Source organism: Saccopteryx leptura, chromosome 1, assembly GCF_036850995.1.
Source record: "Saccopteryx leptura isolate mSacLep1 chromosome 1, mSacLep1_pri_phased_curated, whole genome shotgun sequence".
NCBI classification, from domain to species: Eukaryota; Metazoa; Chordata; class Mammalia; order Chiroptera; family Emballonuridae; genus Saccopteryx; species Saccopteryx leptura.
Genome location: NC_089503.1, coordinates 69,476,880 through 69,499,055, shown reverse-complemented (window position 1 = coordinate 69,499,055; position 22,176 = coordinate 69,476,880). Strand labels below are relative to the sequence as shown.

Genomic DNA, 22,176 nt, shown 5'->3' with positions numbered 1-22,176 from the left:
GGAATCTCAATGTATACTTTCTTTTAATACTTTTTTCTTTCTGGATGCTTTTAGCTCATTGTCTTACCTGAATTTAATCATTCCCCCATGAGATAAACATAATTCCTTGCCCAAGCAAGCTCATGGGTTTTCACAAATCCCTAGAGAAGTGGAATTAGAATTCAATATCATTTCTTCCAAACCCTCATCTTTTTTTATTCATGTAAAATATTTTGGGTGTTTGTGTGTTTCTCATAAGCTTAGCCTGAACTAGTTCCCGAATTTATGACACACATAAACCATTGTTTGTATCCTTCAGGACTATACCACTTAATAGTAGAGATAGACTGATAAAGTAATGTCAGAAGAGTAGATGCTTCCACAACAGCAGCATGTCCTGCGCCGAATTGCGGGCCGCGCTCCAGCAGCAGCTTGACGGGCTCGCCATCCGCACGGAGGTCGTGGAGCACCCGGAGGTGTTTACAGTTGAAGAAATGATGCCTCGCATCCAAAATCTGAAAGGAAGACATACTTGTGACAATTTCTGGAGAAGTTTAGTCTATTCTTGGACAGTCATCAAGACACATGGACATGGATTTTGGAAGTGTTCCTTCTGTAGAGTCCATAGTACTCTGAAACTCTTCTACAGTTTTTGTCAAACTCTGGTTTTCCATCTCCAACTTCAATAACCTACTTGATGTCAGTTCACTCACCTCATGGCCCAGAGAATTTTGTGGTGCTACAATATTGAAAAATATGTCATTGGTAAATATATGCTTACTCTTGATTAGTCAAATAAGTGAGTATATATAAGTTAAATAAGATGATGTAAACATCATCAGGTCCTTAATTGTATAAAACATTTATAAAGTTAAGGTAGACACAATGGAAAAAACAGACAGATAAAAGACAGGTAAATCTTAAATTTTTAATGCATCTGTAAGCATTCCAGTGGGGGGGGTAAAAGAATAAAATTTATCCTGAAGACTCTAGAGTTCCAGTCCTAGTTCCATGAGAAATTAACTACTTGGGTGCTGGGGAAACTGGAAAGCTACATGCAAATGAATGAAACTTGACTACAGTTTGTCCCCTTGTACTAAAATTAATTCAAAATGGATCAAAGACCTAAATATAAGACCTGAAACAATAAAGTGCATAGAAGAAGACATAGGTTCTAAACTCATGGACCTTGGTTTTAAAGAGCATTTTATGAATTTGACTCCAAAGGCAAGAGAAGTGAAGGCAAAGATAAATGAATGGGACTACATCAGACTAAGAAGTTTTTGCTCAGCAAGAGAAACTGACAACAAAATAAACAGACAGCCAACTAAATGGGAAATGATATTTTCAAACAACAGCTCAGATAAGGGCCTAATATCCAAAATATACAAAGAACTCATAAAACTCAACAACAAACAAACAAACAATCCAATAAAAAAATGGGAAGAGGACATGAACAGACACTTCTCCCAGGAAGAAATACAAATGGCCAACAGATATATGAAAAGATGCTCATCTTCATTAGTTATTAGAGAAATGCAAATCAAAACTGCAATGAGATACCACCTCACACCTGTTAGATTAGCTATTATCAACAAGACAGGTAATAGCAAGTGTTGGAGAGGCTGTGGAGAAAAAGGAACCCTCATTCACTGTTGGTGGGAATGTAAAGTAGTACAACCATTATGGAAGAAAGTATGGTGGTTCCTCAAAAAACTGAAAACAGAACTACCTTATGACCCAGCAATCCCTCTACTGGGCTTATGACCCAGCAATCCCTCTACTGGGTATATACCCCCAAAACTCAGAAACATTGATACGTAAAGACACATGCAGCCCCATGTTCATTGCAGCATTGTTCACAGTGGCCAAGACATGGAAACAACCAAAAAGCCCTTCAGTAGAAGACTGGATAAAGAAGATGTGGCACATATATACTATGATATACTACTCAGCCATAAGAAATGATGACACTGGATCATTTACAACAAAATGGTGGGATCTTGATAACATTATATGGAGTGAAATAAGTAAATCAGAAAAAACTAAGAACTGCATTATTCCATACATATGTGGGACATAAAAATGAGACTAAGAGACATTGACAAGAATGCGGTGATTATGGGGGGGGGGGAGGTGGAAGGGGAGGGGCACAAAGAAAACTAGATAGAAGGTGACGGAGAACAATTTGACTTTGGGGGATGGGTATGCAACATAATTGATTGACAAGATGACCTGGACATGTTTTCTTTGAACATATGTACCCTGATTTATTGATGTCACCCTAGTAAAATTAATAAAAAAATAAAATAAAATAAATAAAAATTAAAAATAAAAAAAGAAGAGTAAAAGCAACAGTAGTGGTATGACTACTGAAAAGATAATGTGTTTTTAAAAAAGAAGTAGTCAGTAGTCAGAGGCAGGAGTGCACAGTGCGGCAGAGAGAAGGAGAGAGCACCCAGCCTCAGTCTTGAAGGCCAGGTAGAAGTCCGTTAGATAGATGAGGACAGTAGGAGAAAAGCATCATTTAAATCAAAGAGAAAGCCTGAGAAAAGACACGAAGACAAGGAGCAACCTGATGCGAGGAGCTGTGGTTGGCAACTTTACATGCCTGGAACATGGGGTGCAAGGGAGCACAGTGAAGTTAGGCACTGGGGAGGTAGGTGAAGGTCAAATGGTGAGGAACTTTGAATGCCATGCCTAGAAGTTTAGACTTTATCTTGAAGACACAGTGATCCCTGGAAGGCTTTTGAGAAAGAGAGTAACATGATCAGATAGATGTGTGTTTTAGAAAGATGACTAGAAACATTTTCATAGCTTACTTCCCATTGCACCATGCAGCCTCTCACCATGGATGTTCTGGGAGTTGACCAGAGCAACTTCACAGACCTCAGAGGCTCAAAGCTCCAGGAACATTCTACTAAAGGCCATGAGGAAGCCTTCATGTTTTAGTAACCATTTCCCTTTTTTAATCTTGAACCTTCCTCACCATCTGGTTTAAGGAGAAAGAATTAGCCCACAGCACCCTGCTTCTGAAAACATCCCAGCTGCCTTGCATCCTCCAGGACTCCAGCTAAACAAGATTATGCTGATGATGATCTGCCACAGCTGGGAGCAGGGCAGGCTGGCACCTCTCCAACTGGTCAGCCTCCAACAATTCTATGAGTATAAAGGCTTTTTACATCACATTAAAAAGGGAAATAAAACTGCATAAATGAGGGTAGCATATTTCATCCAGGTGAATGAGGAAAAGAAAATCTTCTTTAGTGGAAGATTAGTCGCTCTTTGCTTTTTGGCTACTTTGGCTTATTGCACATACTTCTCTGGATGAGTATGTGTCCCATTCCTGGACTTTTATAAATGTTTTCATTTGGTTCCTTTCACCTCAGGCTCTGTGATCTTTATATTCACAGTGTCTGACACAAAGTAGATACTTCGTAGATGCATGTATTGAAAAGTTGAATGGATAAATAAAACATGTCTTAAGTGGATAGATAAGGTTTTTTTTTATTTCTTTTCAGAATAAGTAACAAGTTTCCATCTTCTATAAATTCCATACTTAAAATCTAATATGAAAACTGAAATTAGAAGATAGTACCTACTATGTACCAAGTATCAGAGACAAAAGCAAATGATATGGTCGCTGCTTCTGAGTTGATCACTCTAGCTGGAGAGGGAGACAAGTAAACCAGCCCAGTGTAGTAAGAAGGATGATAGACACCTAGAGGGAATGCTAGAAAAGGCACCATCCCAGGCTAGAATGGGGAGATTAAGAAAAGTGTCAGACAGAGCTTCCAGAAAATCATGATCCTTGAGCTTCATCCTGAATGAAGAATGAGTTTTGTTCCACAGGCCATATATGATGATGTATAATAATGACTAATAATGGGCCCCTAAGCCATCTGAATTCTGGATGATAAATGACATCGTAAATGGGAACCCAGTCATTTCAGTAAGGAAAGTATTGCAGTTCTTTACAAATTGGTTGAATACACTCAGTTATTCAATCATTGGGTGTTTATTGAGCATTCTTCCGGGTATATCGGGGATACTTAGAAGATATGAAAAAATATGTTCAAGGGATTATAATCCCACCAGAGGCTACAAGGACCTCACACCCAACACAGTTCATGGAAATGTAGGGCATTATATTTACCAGATCACAGCTGTTGGGCCATGCAATAAACTTGCAGAAGTGAGAACTCTAGCTCAAAATTTTAGGGAATGGGCCATCATGAAGACAGTGGACTTTGAGCAGGTATAATATAAAAGGGGAAAAAATAAGATAAAAGAAAAGAATATTTTAGGTGAGAGAACTTAAAAAGGGAAGGACAGAGGTGGGGCTGAGAATGGAGTACTAACTCAACTTAAAGTTATGGAGAATTACCATGAGCCAAGTGCCATGCTGAGCACCACGGAGGAGACAACATGAAGGAGACATTAAATGTGCTGTCATAGTGCCAACAGTGCAGAGTCTCACTAGCAGCCCATAGCAGGATCCATGACAGACATATTTGGTTTGACCTGCAACATACCTTTAATTGTTTTCATCATTGTCAACTTAAAATTCTGGAAAATTTACATAAAATCTACATTTTTCATATATATTTAGAAATTGGAGATTCTGGCAATACTAGTTGGTGTTCCTGCTTGGAGCAATGGTCCAGAGTTGAGCAGAAGCAGCCCTTTAAACTGAATACATTTCCCAATTTGCTGCCATCCCTGCTCAGCCTGTTTCACTCATTAGTATTATCTGCCCTATCCTGTGGACTCTAGATTTTGTCATTCTTGGTTAAAATCTAGCAAAAAGAAAATATATTTGTGTAGATAATTATACAGTCAGCCCTCTGTATCCATGGGTACTACATCTACAGATTCAACCAACCTCAAGAATCAACCAAACTCAACAGGTTGGTTGACTCTAGATGTGGAACCTGCAGATATCTAGGGACAATAGTAATATGAAGTAGAGGGCAAAGTGAGGTCTAAAGCACTGTGGAAGTTCATTCATTCATTTAGTAACTATTTTCTTAGTTACTACTCTTTGTCAGGTATTATAATTGGGGAAATGCTGGTGCCAGGGTTCTCAAATTTCACAGTCTGCTGAGGGAGAAGCACATAAGAGCAAATGATCACTGCACAATGTGATTAATGTCACAGTAAAGTTATGTGGACAAGACACAGTGTGGTACCAAGGAGCAAGTGGTCACCTGTACCTGTGGGGTCAGAGAAGTAGCACTTGAACTGAGTTTTTGAATGGCTTAAGCCAAGGAATGGAGGTATGAAGGTCAAACTCAGGGGAACACAAGGAGTCTGGTATGGCTGGAGACATTTAAGCAGGAAACTAAGAAAATCAGATTTGCATTTTATTGGGAAAAATATGTTTGGAGCATTGAAACTGGACTCAAAGAACTTCAAATTAGGATGCTAACCTGACCTGTGGTGGCACAGTGAATAAAGCATTGACCTGGAACACTGAGGTCTCTGGTTTAAAACCCTAGGCTTGCCTGGTCAAGGTACATATGGCAGTTTATGCTTCCTGCTCCTCTTGCCCTTCTCTCTCTCTCTCTCTCTCTCTCTCTCTCTCCTCTCTCTCTAAAAAGGAATAAGTAAAATCTAAAAAAAAAAAAAATAGGATGCTATCCTAAGAGTGTGAGCCTGAACTAGAGGGGACGGAGAAGCTGGGTGGATATCATGACATTCAAAGAGAGAAGAGTGCAACATATGATAAACTGTTAAAGTATGTGGTTCAATCCCTGGCTCAATAACTCAGTTGGTTGGAGCACCTTTCTAATACACCAAGGTTGTGATTTCAATCCTTAGGGCGCATACAAGAGCCAAGCAATGCCCCTGGTCTGTTGGCTCAGTGATGGAGCATCAGCCCAGCATGTAGATGTTTCTGGTTTGATTCCCAGTCAGGGCACACAGGAAAAGCAACCGTCTGTTTCTGCATCCCTCCCCCTTCTCTCTCTCTCTCTCTTCCCCTCCCATAGCCATGACTCAGTTGGTTTGAGTGAGTTGGCCTTGCACATTGAGGATGACTCCGTGACCTCGCCTCCTGTTCAGACACTCCTGTCTGCCTCAGACACTAAAAAAATGGCTCCATGGCTAAGCAATGGAGTAATGGCCCCAGATGGACAGAGCATCGGCCCCTAGTGGGCTTGCAGTTGTATCCCAGTCAGTGTGTATGCAGGTATCTGTCTCTCTGCCTCCCCTCCTCTCACAAAAAATAAAAATTTAATAAAAATTTTAAAAAAAGAATTAAGCAATAGATGCATAGATAAGTGGAACAGAAAATCAATGCTTCTCTCTCCCTTTCTCTCTTTAAAATCAATAAATTAAAAATTAAATAAAGAAATAAAGTGTGTGGTTCAAATGATAGAAGGTAGGGACAATTAAAGTGCAACTTTGAGTGTCAATAATTCTGGAAACTGTATTTTATAAATATATTGTGATTGTGATACATTTTTATAATGTCAGGTCCTCCTCTGGTTTATATAAAAAGTATATTAGTTTAGTTCTTTTTATTTTTATTGATTAAATTCTCCCTCCACTTAGTGGACAAAATATTCAACTTATGGTAAAGAGACTAGCTCTGTCCAAACAACAATGAGATACCACTATGCCCCTTTTAGAATGGTAAAATGTAGAACATTGACACCAAATGATGGTGAGAAATTCTCATTCATTGCTGGTAAAAATGCAAAGTGATACAGCCACTTTGGAAGACAGTTTGGCAGTATCTCACAAAACTAAATGCACTCTTACGTTATGATCTAGCATTCATGCTCCTTAGCATTTACCCTCAAGAACTGAAAAGTTATATCTTCACAAAAACCTGCACACCAATGTTTATAGCAACTTTATTCATAATTGCCAAAACTTGGAAGGAACCGAGATGTCTTCTGGGAGGTGAATGGTTGAATCAATGGAATACATCCAGACAATGGAATATTGTTAGGTGCTAAAAAGAAATGATCTATCAAGCCAGGAATAGATATGAAGGAACCTTAAATGCCTATTCCTGAATGAAAGAAACCAGTCTAAAAAGGCAACATACTATGTGATTCTAACCATATGGCATTCTGAAAAAAGCAAAACTATGACGACAGTAAAATGATCAGTGGTTTCCAGGGGTTGTGTGGAGAGGGGCATGCATAGGTGAAGCACAGGGAAGTTTTTTAGGACAGTGGAACTATTCTGTATGATACTATAATGGTAGGCATGTGTCATTATACGTTTGTCTAAACACATAGAATGTACAACACCTGGAGTGAACCCTAACGTAAACTCTGGACTTGAGGTATAATGATGTGTCGTATAGGCTCAGCAGTTGTAACAAATGTGCACTCTGGTGGCAGAGGTCAATAATGGGGGTGGGGTGTTATGCATACGTGGAAGCAGGGGCTATATGGGAAGTCTCTTTCCTTCCCCTTGTACTGTGAACCTAAAACTGCTCCCCAAAAAATGTCTTAAAAATAAAATCAGAAAGCAAGGCACTAGCTCTGATGTTTACTAGCTGTGTGTCTAAGCTCAATGAGCTTAGACAAGTTGACGTAGCTAAGTATCAGTAAAATAAACTTCTAATACTTCACAGGATTTTTAATCCTCTAATAGGAAAAAAAATACATGAAAATACATTAAGATCTATAGTTTAATATAATCAGTTCTCAGTATAAGGAATTTAAATTAGAAAAAGTAAATCATTTGAAATGTGCTTAGGATATTTTATTTGCATACTATTTTACATATTTCTTTGTTATTTCCCTTCATTACTAAAATAAGCATCATAATTCACTATAATATAAAACTGTATTTTTTAAAAGACATTTCAATCTCACAAGTTAAGAAAATTCCAAATAATCTGGTTTAAAAATTTGTTCATATACACTATGGAATACTACTCAGCCATAAGAAATGATGACATCGGAACATTTACAGCAAAATGGTGGGATCTTGATAACATGATACGAAGCGAAATAAGTAAATCAGAAAAAAACAGGAACTGTATTATTCCATACGTAGGTGGGACATAATAGTGAAACTAAGAGACATTTATAAGAGTGTGGTGGTTACGGGGGGGAGGGGGGAATGGGAGAGGGATAGGGGGTGGGGAGGGGCACAAAGAAAACAAGATAGAAGGTGACAGAGGACAATCTGACTTTGGGTGGTGGGTATGCAACATAATTGAACGACAAGATAACCTGGACTTGTTATCTTTGAATATATGTATCCTGATTTATTGATGTCACCCCATTAAAAAAATAAAATTATATAAAAAAAAAAAAAAAAAAAATTTGTTCAGATTATTTTAAATAAATAAGGTCCAGGGAGAATAAATAAAATCTGCTATCACTCGGGTGTTACATGTTTTATGTCTTTACAGATAAGGAGCAATATGTCAAAATGCAGAGGTCACTAATCAGTTGTTCCCACATAAGAAACATAGAGAAGTTATGGGGATGGTCACAATGCTCTTTTAAAGCCATAGCCTTTCTGCAGAGTCACTTTGCATATTAACCATGTAAGGATAATTCCTGGTCAAGAGGAAAAGCCGGCCCTGGCCGGTTGGCTCAGGGGTAGAGCGTCGGTCTGGCGTGCGGAAGTCCCGGGTTCGATTCCCGGCCAGGGCACACAGGAGAGGCGCCCATCTGCTTCTCCACCCCTCCCCCTCTCCTTCCTCTCTGTCTCTCTCTTCCCTTCCTGCAGCTGAGGCTCCAAAAAAGCAAAGATGGCCCGGGCGCTGGGGATGGCTCTATGGCCTTTGCCTCAGGCGCTAGAGTGGCTCTGGTCGCAACAGAGCAATGCTCCAGATGGGCAGAGCATCGCCCCCTGGTGGATGTGCTGGGTGGATCCCGGTCGGGTGCATGCGGGAGTCTGTCTGACTGCCTCCCTGTTTCCAGCTTCAGAAAAATACAAAAAAAAAAAAAAAAAAAAAAGAGGAAAAGCCTCCTCTTGACATCCAAAGTTCCTGCAAAAGGGGTGGGCTAATAGAACAGAAACCTTTTGATAATACTAACCCCACTCTAGCCAAACACCAAAGGGAAAACTATCCTCTCACACTTACAGTGCCAGTGGACTGACTATACAATAATTAGACTTCTGGCCCCAACAGGGATGACCAGCAAGAGGCAGTTTTGAGATGGCCCTCCACTTCCTCCACTGGGCTGGTGTCAGAGGGCCAAACAGAGCTGGACTTCCACCCCATCAGGCTGAAAAAGGGCAGGACCAGCTGGAGTGAGGATGTTCCTGGCTGAGATTAACATTTGAATCAGTGCAGGGAGTAAAGCAGATTGCCCTAATTTGGGCAACCCTATCCAATCTATTCAGGGCCTGACCAGAGAAAAAAAACATAGTAAGAAAAAAAATGTTGTCTTTCTCTTTCTGACTGTCTTTCGGGCTGTTTTTATGACTGTTTTTCTGACTGACATTGGTTTTCTCCTGACTTCAAACAAAGACGCAAACTGAAACTTGTACCATCAGTTCCTCTGGGTCTCCAGCTCACCAACTGTAGCTCCTGGGACTTCTCAGCATCCATGACTGCATGAGGCAACTCCTTATGATGGAATTCCTTATATCTCCTATTGGTTCTGTTTCTCTGGAAAATCCTAACTAATGCAGTCCTACTCTTCACAAGAAACTGGGCTCTGCCAACAGCCTGAGTGAATATGGAAGTGGACTTTTCCCCAGAGCTTCCCAATCAGGCTTGGTGTGGCTGACACAGTGACTTTTGCCTTGTGAAAATCTAGGCAGATGACTTAGATGAGCCCATTCAGATTTCTAACCTACAGAACTGTGAGCTAATCAGTGTGGTTCTGAACTACTAAGTTTCTGGTGATTGTTCCTCATCAATAGAAAACGAATGCACTGACTTCTTTGTCTTTTACGATTCTCATTCTCTGATTCATTCATTTCCACCACATTGGCCTCCTAGCTCATCCTTGACAATACACAGCACCTCCTCACATTAGGGTTTCTGCCTGGGCTTTTCCTGCTGGCTGACATGCTAGGTATCCATGTGACTAGCTTCCCTGCCTGTTCAGCCTTTCCTCAAATATCACTTTCTCAATGAACCCTAACTGGGCCCATCCCTGCCGCAACCTATCCTTCTCACACCACTCTGCCTTTATATGTTCTCTAAAATATTTATTGTCTTTTAACCTACAATATAACAACCTTATTTATTGTCCCTATTGCTTATTAGTGCTCTACCCCAATTAGAATGGAAGTCCATAAGGGCAGGGATATTTGTTTTGCTTACAAACTTTCGGAGCACCCAGAACATTTCCTGGCATACTAGATGCTTACAGAGTATTTGCAGAATAAAATGAATTAACCCTATGTCGAGTTACATCCTATTGGAATATAACAAGCTGTGACATGCATTGTGTACCCTAACTCATCATAAGGCTATGTATAGGTATAATGCATCTCTTTGTGCATGGAAATGTGATAGCAAATAACAGGCTCTTTTTGTAGTCATTAGTACAAAAGTATATGGGATGGTTCATTGTCATTCTTATATCATTAAGAGCAGGAAAATAGAAGAGGAACTTTAATGATTGGATCTGAGCTATTTGGAAGAGGAGGTGGGTGGTACAAAAGGCACATTCATCAAAACTAAGGCTTGTAGAATCCATTTCTTAAAACTACTAATATAAAAAATAGAACTAAATGCTTTCTAAGATCCCTTACAATGCTATATTTCATAATTCTCTGACCTTTCCACAGACTCAGTGAACTGCTGGCTCAAGATTTGATCTCTTTTTATTGATGACTCTCAAATCTGTATTTACAGTCCTCGCTAAGGACACAAATCTATCCCTTGTGTCCAGGTGCTTCCAAACATCTCCACGTGGATGTTCCCCTGTTAAAATCGTACTTACCATCATGACTTGGAACTGCACTCCCTTCCCTCCCCCATTTTGTGATTTACTGAGATGTTCTTACATCTAGCCTCATCTCGGCTCACTGTGTCTCCCTCCAGATTTCCTCTCTTCTGTTGTTTTTTTTTTTTTTCATTATCACTACCATCACCCTTTTCTAGGAGTTCATTCCTGAGACCTGGACTTCTTGGTCAACATTCTAACTGCCTTTTCTGCCTCTCATCAGATCTACACATCCCTCTCCATCAATCCTATATACAACAATTGCTTAATTTTCTAAATTGTATTTAAGTATTCTTGGTACCTCAAAGCCTTCCAAGAGTACATTTTAATTAACTCTAAGATCTTTTCTGTCTGGCCTATTCAATCTAGTTTCTTGCCCCCCAAGTTTTTACCTTCCTTTTGGATACACCCATCCTACTGAGTACTATTATGGTACTTAAAACAAGAACAGATGTTTTAAACAAAAGTAAAGTGAAAGTGGGGCTAGTTTAAGAAAATGTTTTAGAATTAAGGAATTGATTTGCATGGTATTTTGGCTCTTGTTACACTGAGGAATGCAGCTCTTTTCTGATAGTAGCAACCTTCTTGATGTGCAGATCTATCTTACTTTGGGAAGCCATTTTCAAAGGTAATGAATTGCTGGTATCATATATCCCAATGAAAGTAAAAGCTGTCCAGAGCTGGATTAGGTCACCCTGTGAGCTGTGTTCTCTGCTTGTTTCTGCAGGGAGCCCCGCAAGGTGGTCCTGCACAAAGGCTCTACTGGCCTGGGCTTCAACATCGTGGGCGGGGAAGACGGAGAAGGTATTTTTGTGTCCTTCATACTGGCCGGTGGACCAGCAGACCTGAGCGGGGAGCTCCAGAGAGGAGACCAGATTCTGTCCGTGAGTATCTTTCCTTAATCTTCACTCCCATCATTTGAGAAAAATTGACTTTCAGTTATGACTCCAAAAGCCCTTTAATTATGAAGGAAAAAGGATGTGAGCATTATGGCTTCAGGTGAATGTTGCAGTTTAAATGGTGTTCAGTTGCTTGATATTTTTTACTTCCTTAGATACACAGGTGAAGATACTAGTGTTTTGATTTAGATTTTTCTGAGACTGTGCATGCAGTTGGACATTGAGAAGCATGCCTCTTTAAGGTGTGTTACTTATGTTTTTAATGCAAATGTTTTCCAAATCCATGATTCTATGCTAAAAACTGCACCTTTAAAATGTGTATAGTTTGCTGCATACAACTAAATAAGGAAACACAGAACCTGATGATCTACATGATTTGGTGACATTGATAAGTAGTGACCGCATCACCATTTGCCTAAACGCAAGAACTACCAACAAGTTATCGAGCACTTATTATTTGCCAAGAACTTTATAAGAATAATTTTTGATTCTCACAATCACCCTAAAAGGTTTTGTCCCATGTTCAGATGACAAGAATAAGGTTCAGAGAGGTTAAATAACTTGTCAAAGTTTACCTAACTTGAGAGAGTCACAGCTGGGTTTAAACATTCAGTTCTAATACCCACCATGTCTGCCCTCCCTCCTTTTCCTCTTCCCTTCTTTTTTCTTTTCTCCTTCTTCCCTTTCTTCCATTCCTTCATCTTTCCTTTCTTCTCCACTTCCTTTCTTTTATTCAAGTATTTATTAACTGCTTATTTCCACTACATTAAGCTACCTCCCTGGTGTAAACTTTATGATAAGTAGTTAAATTCATTGTGAGTATTCATGTCTCTATCAGAATTTTGGTAATCATGTACATAATAATAATGAAGTACATAAGTAGCCTAATTCTTATGACCACGGTTATGGTTCAGAACTCAGTGAAGCATCTAGTTTGCGGTTTTCATTGTGTACTTAGAAAAATCCACCTTTGCTTTGTAGCTGTGATTTATAGCTGGAATTTTCTAAGGAACCTTGTATTTCTTAGCCATTATTTGATCACCTCCCCACACACACATGATTTACCTATGTAACATAGTCAGCTGACCGGAGTAAAGTGTTCAGTGATCATGTTTTATATGTTCCTGTGGTCCTCCACACCTACATGCCTCTCTCACTCCTCAGCTAGCAACTATCTGGAAGGAATAAGGAAAGGCCTCAACCCTGTTCTGCCATCCAAGCGCTGAATGTCACCCCTTCAGCTACTTATTCTATACTTAAATGACATGTAAGAGTTAACTGTAAGGCAGGGGGTCCCCAAACTTTTTACACAGGGGGCCAGTTCACTGTCCCTCAGACCGTTGGAGGGCTGGACTATAAAAAAAAACTATGAACAAATCCCTACGCACACTGCACATATCTTATTTTAAAGTAAAAAAAAAATGGGAACAAATATAATATTTAAAATAAAGAACAAGTAAATTTAAATCAACAAACTGACCAGTATTTCAATGGGAACTATGGGCCTGCTTTTGGCTAATGAGATGGTCAATGTCCGGTTCCATATTTGTCATTGCTAGCCATAACAGGTGATATGACACGCTTCCGGAGCCGTGATGCGTGCATCCCACGTCACCGGAAGTAGTACTGTACGTGAGCCATGCTGCGCTTTGTGGTGCCGCCACATACAGTACTCCCGGAGCACAGGATGAGGATGGATCCTGTGCTCCTCTCACTGACCACCAATGAAAGAGGTGCCCCTATCGGAGGTGCAGCGGGGGCCGGATAAATGGCCTCAGGGGGCCGCATGTGGCCCGCGGGCCGTAGTTTGGGGACCCCTGCTGTAAGGTTTAATATACTCTATTAAACAGTGTTGCCTATATTTATTCTCTCTTTCTCTAGTAAGTGGCAAAAGCTCCATGAAAGCAAATTCTGTATCTTATATGATTTTGTATTCTTGACATTTAGCAAAGTGCCTGGCACATAGCAGCCTCTCAAAGTGATGTTTATTGAATGAAAAGTATTGAATGAATATGATGGTACTTTCAAAAGTCACAACAGCCTGGGAGATTGACTCTAAAATTCTATCTAGAACATGCTAATAATATATCCTCCTCTTTCTGGATCAGACTCTGTAGACTGGGGGTCCATCCTGTCTTTTTATCACAATCAACATTTACATTGTCACAGCGTTTTCCCAGACACAAAGCACTGTCACATACATTAGTTGGTGCAATCTTAAATGAGATTCTAGGTAACAAGATAGGTTAGTGTTACTCTCACTTTCCATATAAGGGAAAGGGGGCGCAGAGAGGCTAACTGATTTGCTCCACAGCTACTGAATGCGATGTGAACTCATAATCAGGTCTGCTGAACCCAAATCAGTGTTTTTTCCCCCACAACACAATCTCTCTTCAAAACCTGTCAATGGTCTCATTTGGCACCTTCTTGTGTACTTAGGAACATACAGACCACACTCAGGACAGGTGCACAGAGAGCTAGAAAGAGCTCACATTTACGTGGTCCTTTTGAGTCAGTCACTACTATAACTAATTTAATCTTATTACAACTTTCTGCCTTATTACACTCATTTCAATGATGACGAAAACTGGAGCACAGAGATGGCATTGGACTCTCTTAACTCTGTTTAATGAGAAATCCACTAAGCCATAGATTTTATTCATTTAAGCCTCCATGTATGTGGTAGAAAAAGGGAAGAGCCTAATAATCTTATAGCTCAAAAAAGAAAACTCACAAGTCCTTCTACTTTTAGAAGTAGATGTATCCATGAAATATTACTTCCAGAACCACACAGTAAACAAAGCAACCAATTGGAACTCTAGCTGTCTAATAGATTACAATCACAGAACAAAACAACAATCTCTGAAGTTCTGATATATCCTTTTTATGTAAAACATTTGCATAGTATAGTTCAGTGACAAAGCTGTTAGCTGATTATTTTGCAAATAGAAAGGAAAAGGGAACATTATTCCATTTTAGTTTGTGCAACTGTATTTAAATTGTGGCCAGGAAGTAGCAAGTTTCTAGGCTTAGTATTGGAGTTTCATTGGTTAACACTGTAAGAAAAGAATAAACAGGCTGAGAGGCTCAAACATTGCAATATGAAAAGAAAACTGTCAGAATGGAATTATTAACAATGTGGAGGAAAAACATTCTGCAACGACAGCTTCCACTGGACAGATCAGGACAAGCTGTACCTTCCTCAAAATACAAAAACAAAAACTCTAAATAGTAACTGAGTTAAATAAAAATTCAATACATATCACTAGGTCATATCAAATTAATTTGCAAACAGGTTATGCTGACAGTAACACAGTGTAGAGAAGAAAAATAGAATCCCCAGAGAGGAGAACGAGAGGGTAAGTCTCTGATTTAAATTGGTCTTTCTAAAGAAGAGATGTATATAATAGACAGTTACCTTTCTGATCAAGTGCATAATATCCATTCCTATTTTCCAGAATTATTCTCCCATAAAGACTGTAGAATCTTCCTAGATTATTTATTTTAATAATAGCTTACTATGTGCCAGGTACTGTACTAGGTCTTGAAATGTCAAAGATAAATAAAATAAATATCCTCAAAATGTTCACAGACTAAAAGTAGATATATCAATATATCTAATATGTGTGTGAGTGAATAGATAGAGACGTAGATGGCATAGTGAGAAAAGAGGGAATCAGAACACTTAGAATAGGGCATGTCATTGTGTAAGTAGTCAATGCTGTTATTTCTACTAACAACTCTGTATTAAGAATGGGTCTGATATTTTGTAAAGAGTGTCAGATAACCATGTGTAAGGAAGGCCTCCTTAGGTAGTTTGAGCCTTTCTCTCTTTGGGTCAGTGCTTGGACTAGATCAGCATTTCCCACAGTGTGAAACAGCAGGATTGTATGAGGTTGCTACTAAGAGAAAGGGTCCCTGGTACCCAGTTTCTTCACAGAAACGTCTCAAGAACACCTGTTTACCAGTGTGTATTGGGACTCTCCTTAGACGCAGATGAAGTATATGGTTTCTCCCAAACGTATTGACCACCAGGCCCTCACAGGACAGCAGCAGTAGGAAATGCTTGAGTAGATATCTTTACAGTTCCCCTACAAGTTTTTCCTACAAGATAATTGTCATACCTGCCTATAAAGAAAAGGCAACCAGCTTTTTACTGTGTTTTAAGATTACGGGTGCCATCTAGTGTTCATGTGTTGTCTAAAAACATTGCAGGGCCAGGGGAAGATGGAGGTTCTACAGCTCTGTTGTGGACATTTCTCCCCCATGCTCCCTCTGGCGCAGAGCTAGGGAACTTAAGTAGGTAAAATGCTGAAAGATAAAGAAACCACCACCAGAGGCTACAGTCCTTACATGTATTCGATCTTTTCTGTCTAGATTCTCTTTTATGCATTCTGGTTCTTACGGATTTGTTGTGGAAAGTCTAATTCAATAACTGAACCTTCTTTTAGAGATATTCCTGAGGGAGAATTTAGGGCATTCAGCAGGCAGCCGCAGTAACTAGTGCAGTTGTCTCCTCGGGCATTCTTCCTGCAGAGGGAAACACAGAATGCTCTGTTATTATTTGTCAGTGCTTTGTTATGAAAAAATGAATGTGGAGCAGAACACACAGAGGTAATACTCCTAGAAAGAGACCCTTTCCTATCTGACCAAGCAATTTTAGTTTATTCATTCCTCAGAAGTCTAAGAAAGATCACCTCTTCTGACCTTGCTAGCCCAAAGCTCATTCTTGATGGACAGGAAGTATTTAGCTAACATGATTGAGAACGTGTGTTGTCAGAAGTGAAATGCTGCAGCTGTTCAGGTGAAGGAACAATAGGCAGTTGTGAATTTTTAAGCTGAAGTTAGAATTACTTTGTGGATTTAGACAGTGTAAAAGTGAATCACAGCTGACCTGGGTGTTTGAGTAATCCCCAGGGTACCCGGCTGTCTTCATGTTCAGAGCCATGCAGAAGACAAAGACTTTATTTGCCAGATCTTTATTGTCCTTACTATCAAGTTATTTAAACAAAATTGAGTACTATGTACCCTATTCACCATTCTAGGGTACTGATTAAGTCACTCTTATATTGTTATCACAGATGAAAATTCTAAATTCTTTTTATTTTTAGTTTATTAATTTTAGAAAGAGAGGAAGGGGGAGAGAGAAAGAGAGAGAGAGAGAGGAACATGGATCTCTTCTTGTGCCTTGACTGGGGATCAAGCCGGCAACCTCTGTGCTTCAGACAGACACTCTAACGGTTAGAGTCTAGAGGACCATGGCATGGAATCAAAGAAATAATTAAGACTTTTCTTTTCTTTTCTTTTTTTTGTAGGGGGCACAGGGATTTCAGGCATAATGCTAGAAGGAACTGAGGCCCTGTCAGAATAGCTCAGTGTATTAGAGAAGTGATTTCCAACCCCCTGGCCGCGGACTGGTACCGGTCCGCAGAGAAAGAATAAATAACTTACATTATTTCTGTTTTATTTATATTTAAGTTTGAATGACGTTTTATTTTTTTTTTAAAGTCTTTTTTTTATTTTTTATTTATTTATTTATTTTTACAGAGACAGAGAGAGAGTCAGAGGGATAGACAGGGACAGACAGACAGGAATGGAGACAGATGAGAAGCATCAATCATTAGTTTTTCGTTGCATGTTGCGACTTCTTAGTTGTTCATTGATTGCTTTCTCATATGTGCCTTGACCGCGGGCCTTCAGCAGACTGAGTAACCCCTTGCTGGAGCCAGCGACACTGGGTCCAAGCTGGTGAGTTTTTGCTCAAGCCAGATGAGCCCATGCTCAAGCTGGCGACCTCAGGGTCTCGAACCTGGGTCCTTCAACATCCCAGTCCATCGCTCTATCCACTGCGCCACCGCCTGGTCAGGCACGTTTTATTTTTAAAAAATGACCAGATTTCCTCTGTTACATCAGTCTAAGATACACTCTTGATGCTTGTCTCAGTCACAGCCTAAAGTTTGATTAAAAAGGATGATAGTAGCCACTGAGCCCACTTGTCAGGGGCCTGGAGAAGCAAGACTGGCAAGAGTTGATGCTCACTGCAGTCAGAGAGATAAAATTGGAAAGGATGAGTTAGATCAGGAATATTCTGTATTAATGAAAGATGCAATTCATCTTGTAACAAGGGCAGACCTATGAAGGCCAGCCATGTTGCAGACAGGTAAAGATTTAGCATACCCAAGGTTGATGCTGCCCAGGTAAATGGTGATGACAATACAAGAAAAGCTGACCGATGTTGAAAATATAATAAGGATGTTCAGTTTTTGAACTGTAGACATACCAGAGGACTTGGAGATGCTGAGGAATTGTAATACTCAGGGGAAAGAATACTGCCCAGCATCAAGTGGGCAATATGGGTACTTTTGAAAGTACCCTTAAAATGTGTCTCGGCAACAATCCTCTACAGCAGTGGTCCCCAACCCATGGGCCGCGGACCAGTACCGGTCTGTAGGCCATTTGGTACTGGTCATCAGAGAAAGAATAAATAACTTACATTATTTTCGTTTTATTTATATTTAAGTTTGAACGATGTTTTATTTCTAAAAAAATGACCAGATTCCCTCTGTTACATCCGTCTAAGACTCACTCTTTTTTTTTTTTAATAATTTTTATTTATTTATTCATTTTAGAGACGAGAGAGAGGGGGGGGAGGAGCTGGAAGCATCAACTCCCATATGTGCCTTGACCAGGCAAGCCCAGGGTTCGAACCGGCAACCTCAGCATTTCCAGGTCGACACTTTATCCACTGCGCCACCACAGGTCAGGCCAAGACTCACTCTTGACGCTTGTCTCGGTCACGTGATACAGTTATCCTCCCACCCTAAAGGCCGGTCTGTGAAAATATTTTATGAAATTAAACCAGTCCGTGGCCCAAAAAAGGTTGGAGACCACTGCTCTAGAGCTTACAAAACCCACATCCAGTGAGCATGCCCTTGGGCCATGTCCTTCCTCTGCAGCCCTGGTCCCACCCCCACAAAGGAAACTTGTCTTTGCAGTTTTCAGGGTTGGATGGTTTCTGCTATCAATGTAAAACAACTTACAAACCTATAAAAAAAAATTTTATAAGTTTACTTCAGTCAAACTCAACGGTTGCTAGGAAGCAAAGCCCCAAAAGATTGACAAAGTGCTCTGGAAAATGGCGGTTTCACCACTTATTTTATACATCAAAGGAAAAGATGTAATAAGGTTATAGGAAATTGATTGGTGATAGATTAGGGAGGTGGGAGAAGGCAAAGTGGGAAAATCTCTGGGATTGGGTAAAAGTAAAAGTGTATATGCTGAAACCTCTTTTACTTAGGCGGGAACAAGATAGCTAACAGTTAATGGTTCACGTAACAATGAAATGAGGGGTCTGTTGGCTCCTGCTCTGGTGGGGTGTCTGGCCTGATGGCAAAAAATATATATATGACCCTCACATTCTGAAGGCATGTTATTAGATACATTATTATAGATGCAAAAGACAACAGCAGGCTTGAGTAAAAGTAAGCATTGACCTTTGTTGAGAGAGAACACCTCCCGAGGACATGACTCCCCCCCATAAACTGCTTTTAGCTAGAAAGGTTTGATTTAGACTATCCTGAGTGTTTACTTTAGGTCTCTGAGTTCACAAGGCCATTGTGCAGGGCTCATCTGAGCTTGTCAGGTTTAGTTTGTGGCCCGTCTTTTATTTTTTTCGTCTACACTGCTTAAGGGTCTGTTTCTCTGTGTTCCTGAAACCCATACCCCCGAGATACCAGAAGCTTCTGAGGCCTGAGTAGACGTAGGGACAAGACTGTCTGCCCAGCTCTGTGCTGTTCTGTTACCTTGTTTCCAAAAGCAGAGCCGCTTTGGCTAGAAGTCTCACAGAGCAGCACCTTCAGCTTTACTCCACTCCTCCTCCACACTTGGCGTCACCCAGACTCCAGCAAAACAGCCCCCTTCCTTCCAGGAACAAGCATCAGTCCCAGCTCTGGTCAGCCAGGAGCAGGAGAACATCGAGAGCTACAGCTAGTTCAGCTATCCCCACCCCACCTTTCCCAACCCCAGAAGGGCAGAAAGACGCAGAGACCAACACCAGCTTATACACGGCAGCACGTATCTATCTGCAGCCTGGAATGACTCAACCTCTGTATTCAGGTTAAGGGTAATTTCACAGCTGCTTCCCAGAAAATGGGTGTACCTACTTGGTCATCAAGGGCATATCTTAAAATTTTGCTCAAAGAAACAGTATTTTATGAAGTGGATGCTGAATACCTTCAGCTTGAAAACATTAAATGACATGTATTTTTTGGTGCATTCCCATCCCGATCCCTTCTCCTTCCCTTTTGAGAAATTTCTGGGTTCTGTATCAGCCAGGGCATCCTATTAGACAACTTTGAAATGAAATGTAACCACGTGGAGTTGATGATGTTTTTGAAAAGATAAAGATATTTCACCCCAATTCTGACCAGTCTAAGTCAGGTTGCCTCCCACCTCGTGTCCCTGTCCCAGGCCTCGCTCTTACTGCGCAACCCCACTCTCTACACTCACGGACCCTTTGGTCTCTGACTTTTGCCTCTCAATTGTGGAGTCCATTCAGATTCCCCCCCTTACTTGTCTTCCTGACCAAATAAGAGCTCATAGCTCCTCTTCCCAGGTACTGCCTAAGTGAAAACCGTGTGGCCCATGAATAGGCTTCAGGGGAGGGACCTTTCCTTGGCCGTGGCTTCAGAGCTCCACCATCCTGGCTGATGTTGTTGGCCCACCTACCTAGAGGCAGGGACTTCGCCAGTCCTGGCTATCCCCTTTATTCCTGCTCATTGTCCAAGATAGACAGGCATCTGCGTCGCATACCAACTCCAGCCTCTGGGTGGAGCTTTGGAAAGGAGCATTTCACAGATCTGGTATTATACAGAACACATTTACTAAAATACCACTTTAAGAATAGCGAGAACTGAGATCATCAAACTGAATTTCAGACTTTTGAATGCTCCTTTAGAAAACATATCTGATCATGTCATTTCTCCTCCTTTCTTAAAATCTTTTAGTCTGACCAGGCAGTGGCCCAGTGGATAGAGCATCAGCCTGGGATGCTGAGGACCCAAGTTCAAGACCCCAAGTTCATTGGCCTGAACTTGGGCTTATCTGGCTTGAGTGTGGGCTCACCAGTTTGAGCACAGGGTCACTGGCTTGAGCATGGGATTATAGACATGACACCATGGTCATTGGCTTGAGCCCAGAGGTCTCTGGTTTGAGCCCAAAGGTCACTGGCTTGAAGCTCAAGGTTGCTGGTTTGAGCAAGGGGTCACTGGCTTGGCTGAAGCCCCCTGGTGAAGGCATATTTGAGAAGGCAATCAATGAACAACTAAGGTGCCACAGCTATGAGTTGATGCTTCTCATCTCTCTCCCTTCCTGTCTGTCTCTCTCTCTCTTAAAAATAAAAACAAACAAACAAAACCCCCCAAATACTTTTTAATAGCTTTCTGTTATTTTAAAATAAAGTCCAAAATTCTTGACAAGGCCTCCAAGGTTTGGTAGGGTTTGGCCCTGCTTGCCTCATTGGCCTCGTATCTGCCCCTTCCCCCTTCTTTCATTTACACCCCAACTACCCTGGCTTTTCCTTTTGCTCCAGTCAGTGGGGCTTTTCAAAATATCTAGCAATTTGACACACACAATGGCATACACAATTTAGCACCAGCCTATGCAGAATTATGGGAGGTGGGTCTCGCAGCCAACCTGCGTTATGGGTCACTCAGGAGGGCTCAGGACAACAGTCATTTACTAGCAACCGATAAGGATGTCTTTCACTATTGTAACAAAAGGAAGAGCATGTAGATGTGTGTGACCTCCCACCACATGCCTGTGTGTGTGTACAGGATTCCCTTTGCAAAGGAACTTAGAATGAACAAGGGCCTTCTATTACCTGAAAGGAATCTAAGAACTCCTGGGTGCCCAGGCTCCATGTACAAAGCATCCCCATTGTCTGACACAAAATGTGTCATGCATGTCAAATGAATGCGCTCCATAAACTTAGCAGGCACAGCAGGAAACCAGAATTAATATTGATATTTTCCAGTTACATTCCTTAAGTATGGCCTACTGAATGTGTCACTCAGGAACTCAGCCTTAAGTAGCCATCAAAAGTCTGAAGTTCAGTTTGACGATACCAGCTGGTCTTCTACAACTGGTATTGGTATTTTAACAAATGTGTTCTTTATAACAGCAGATCTGTAAAATCTGCTTAACCTTTGAGTAGTATGAATGTTCCTGTACATCCTTGTGCCTCCTGACCATCCAGAGTATGATCGATTTATTTTAAAATGTGTAAGGCAACATTAAAAAAAGGCAAATGTATGTTCTTCTTGTTTTCATAAATTGGTTATCAAATAAACATGATTTTAAGTTAATAAAACTGTAACTGGAACTAATTTCATTTTTTGAAAAAAAACTCA

General features: G+C 40.6%; 1 protein-coding gene across 15 annotated transcripts in view; it reads left to right on the top strand.

The window, feature by feature from the left end:
- DLG2 (discs large MAGUK scaffold protein 2) overlaps positions 1-22,176 on the top strand; it is a 2,140,731-nt gene that overhangs the window by 1,751,522 nt on the left and 367,033 nt on the right. For all 15 annotated transcript variants that reach the window (XM_066369745.1, XM_066369736.1, XM_066369732.1 and 12 more), the window contains one exon: positions 11,596-11,752. In XM_066369745.1, coding sequence (XP_066225842.1) covers positions 11,596-11,752 — 157 coding nt within the window. The remainder of the gene's footprint in view (positions 1-11,595; positions 11,753-22,176) is intronic.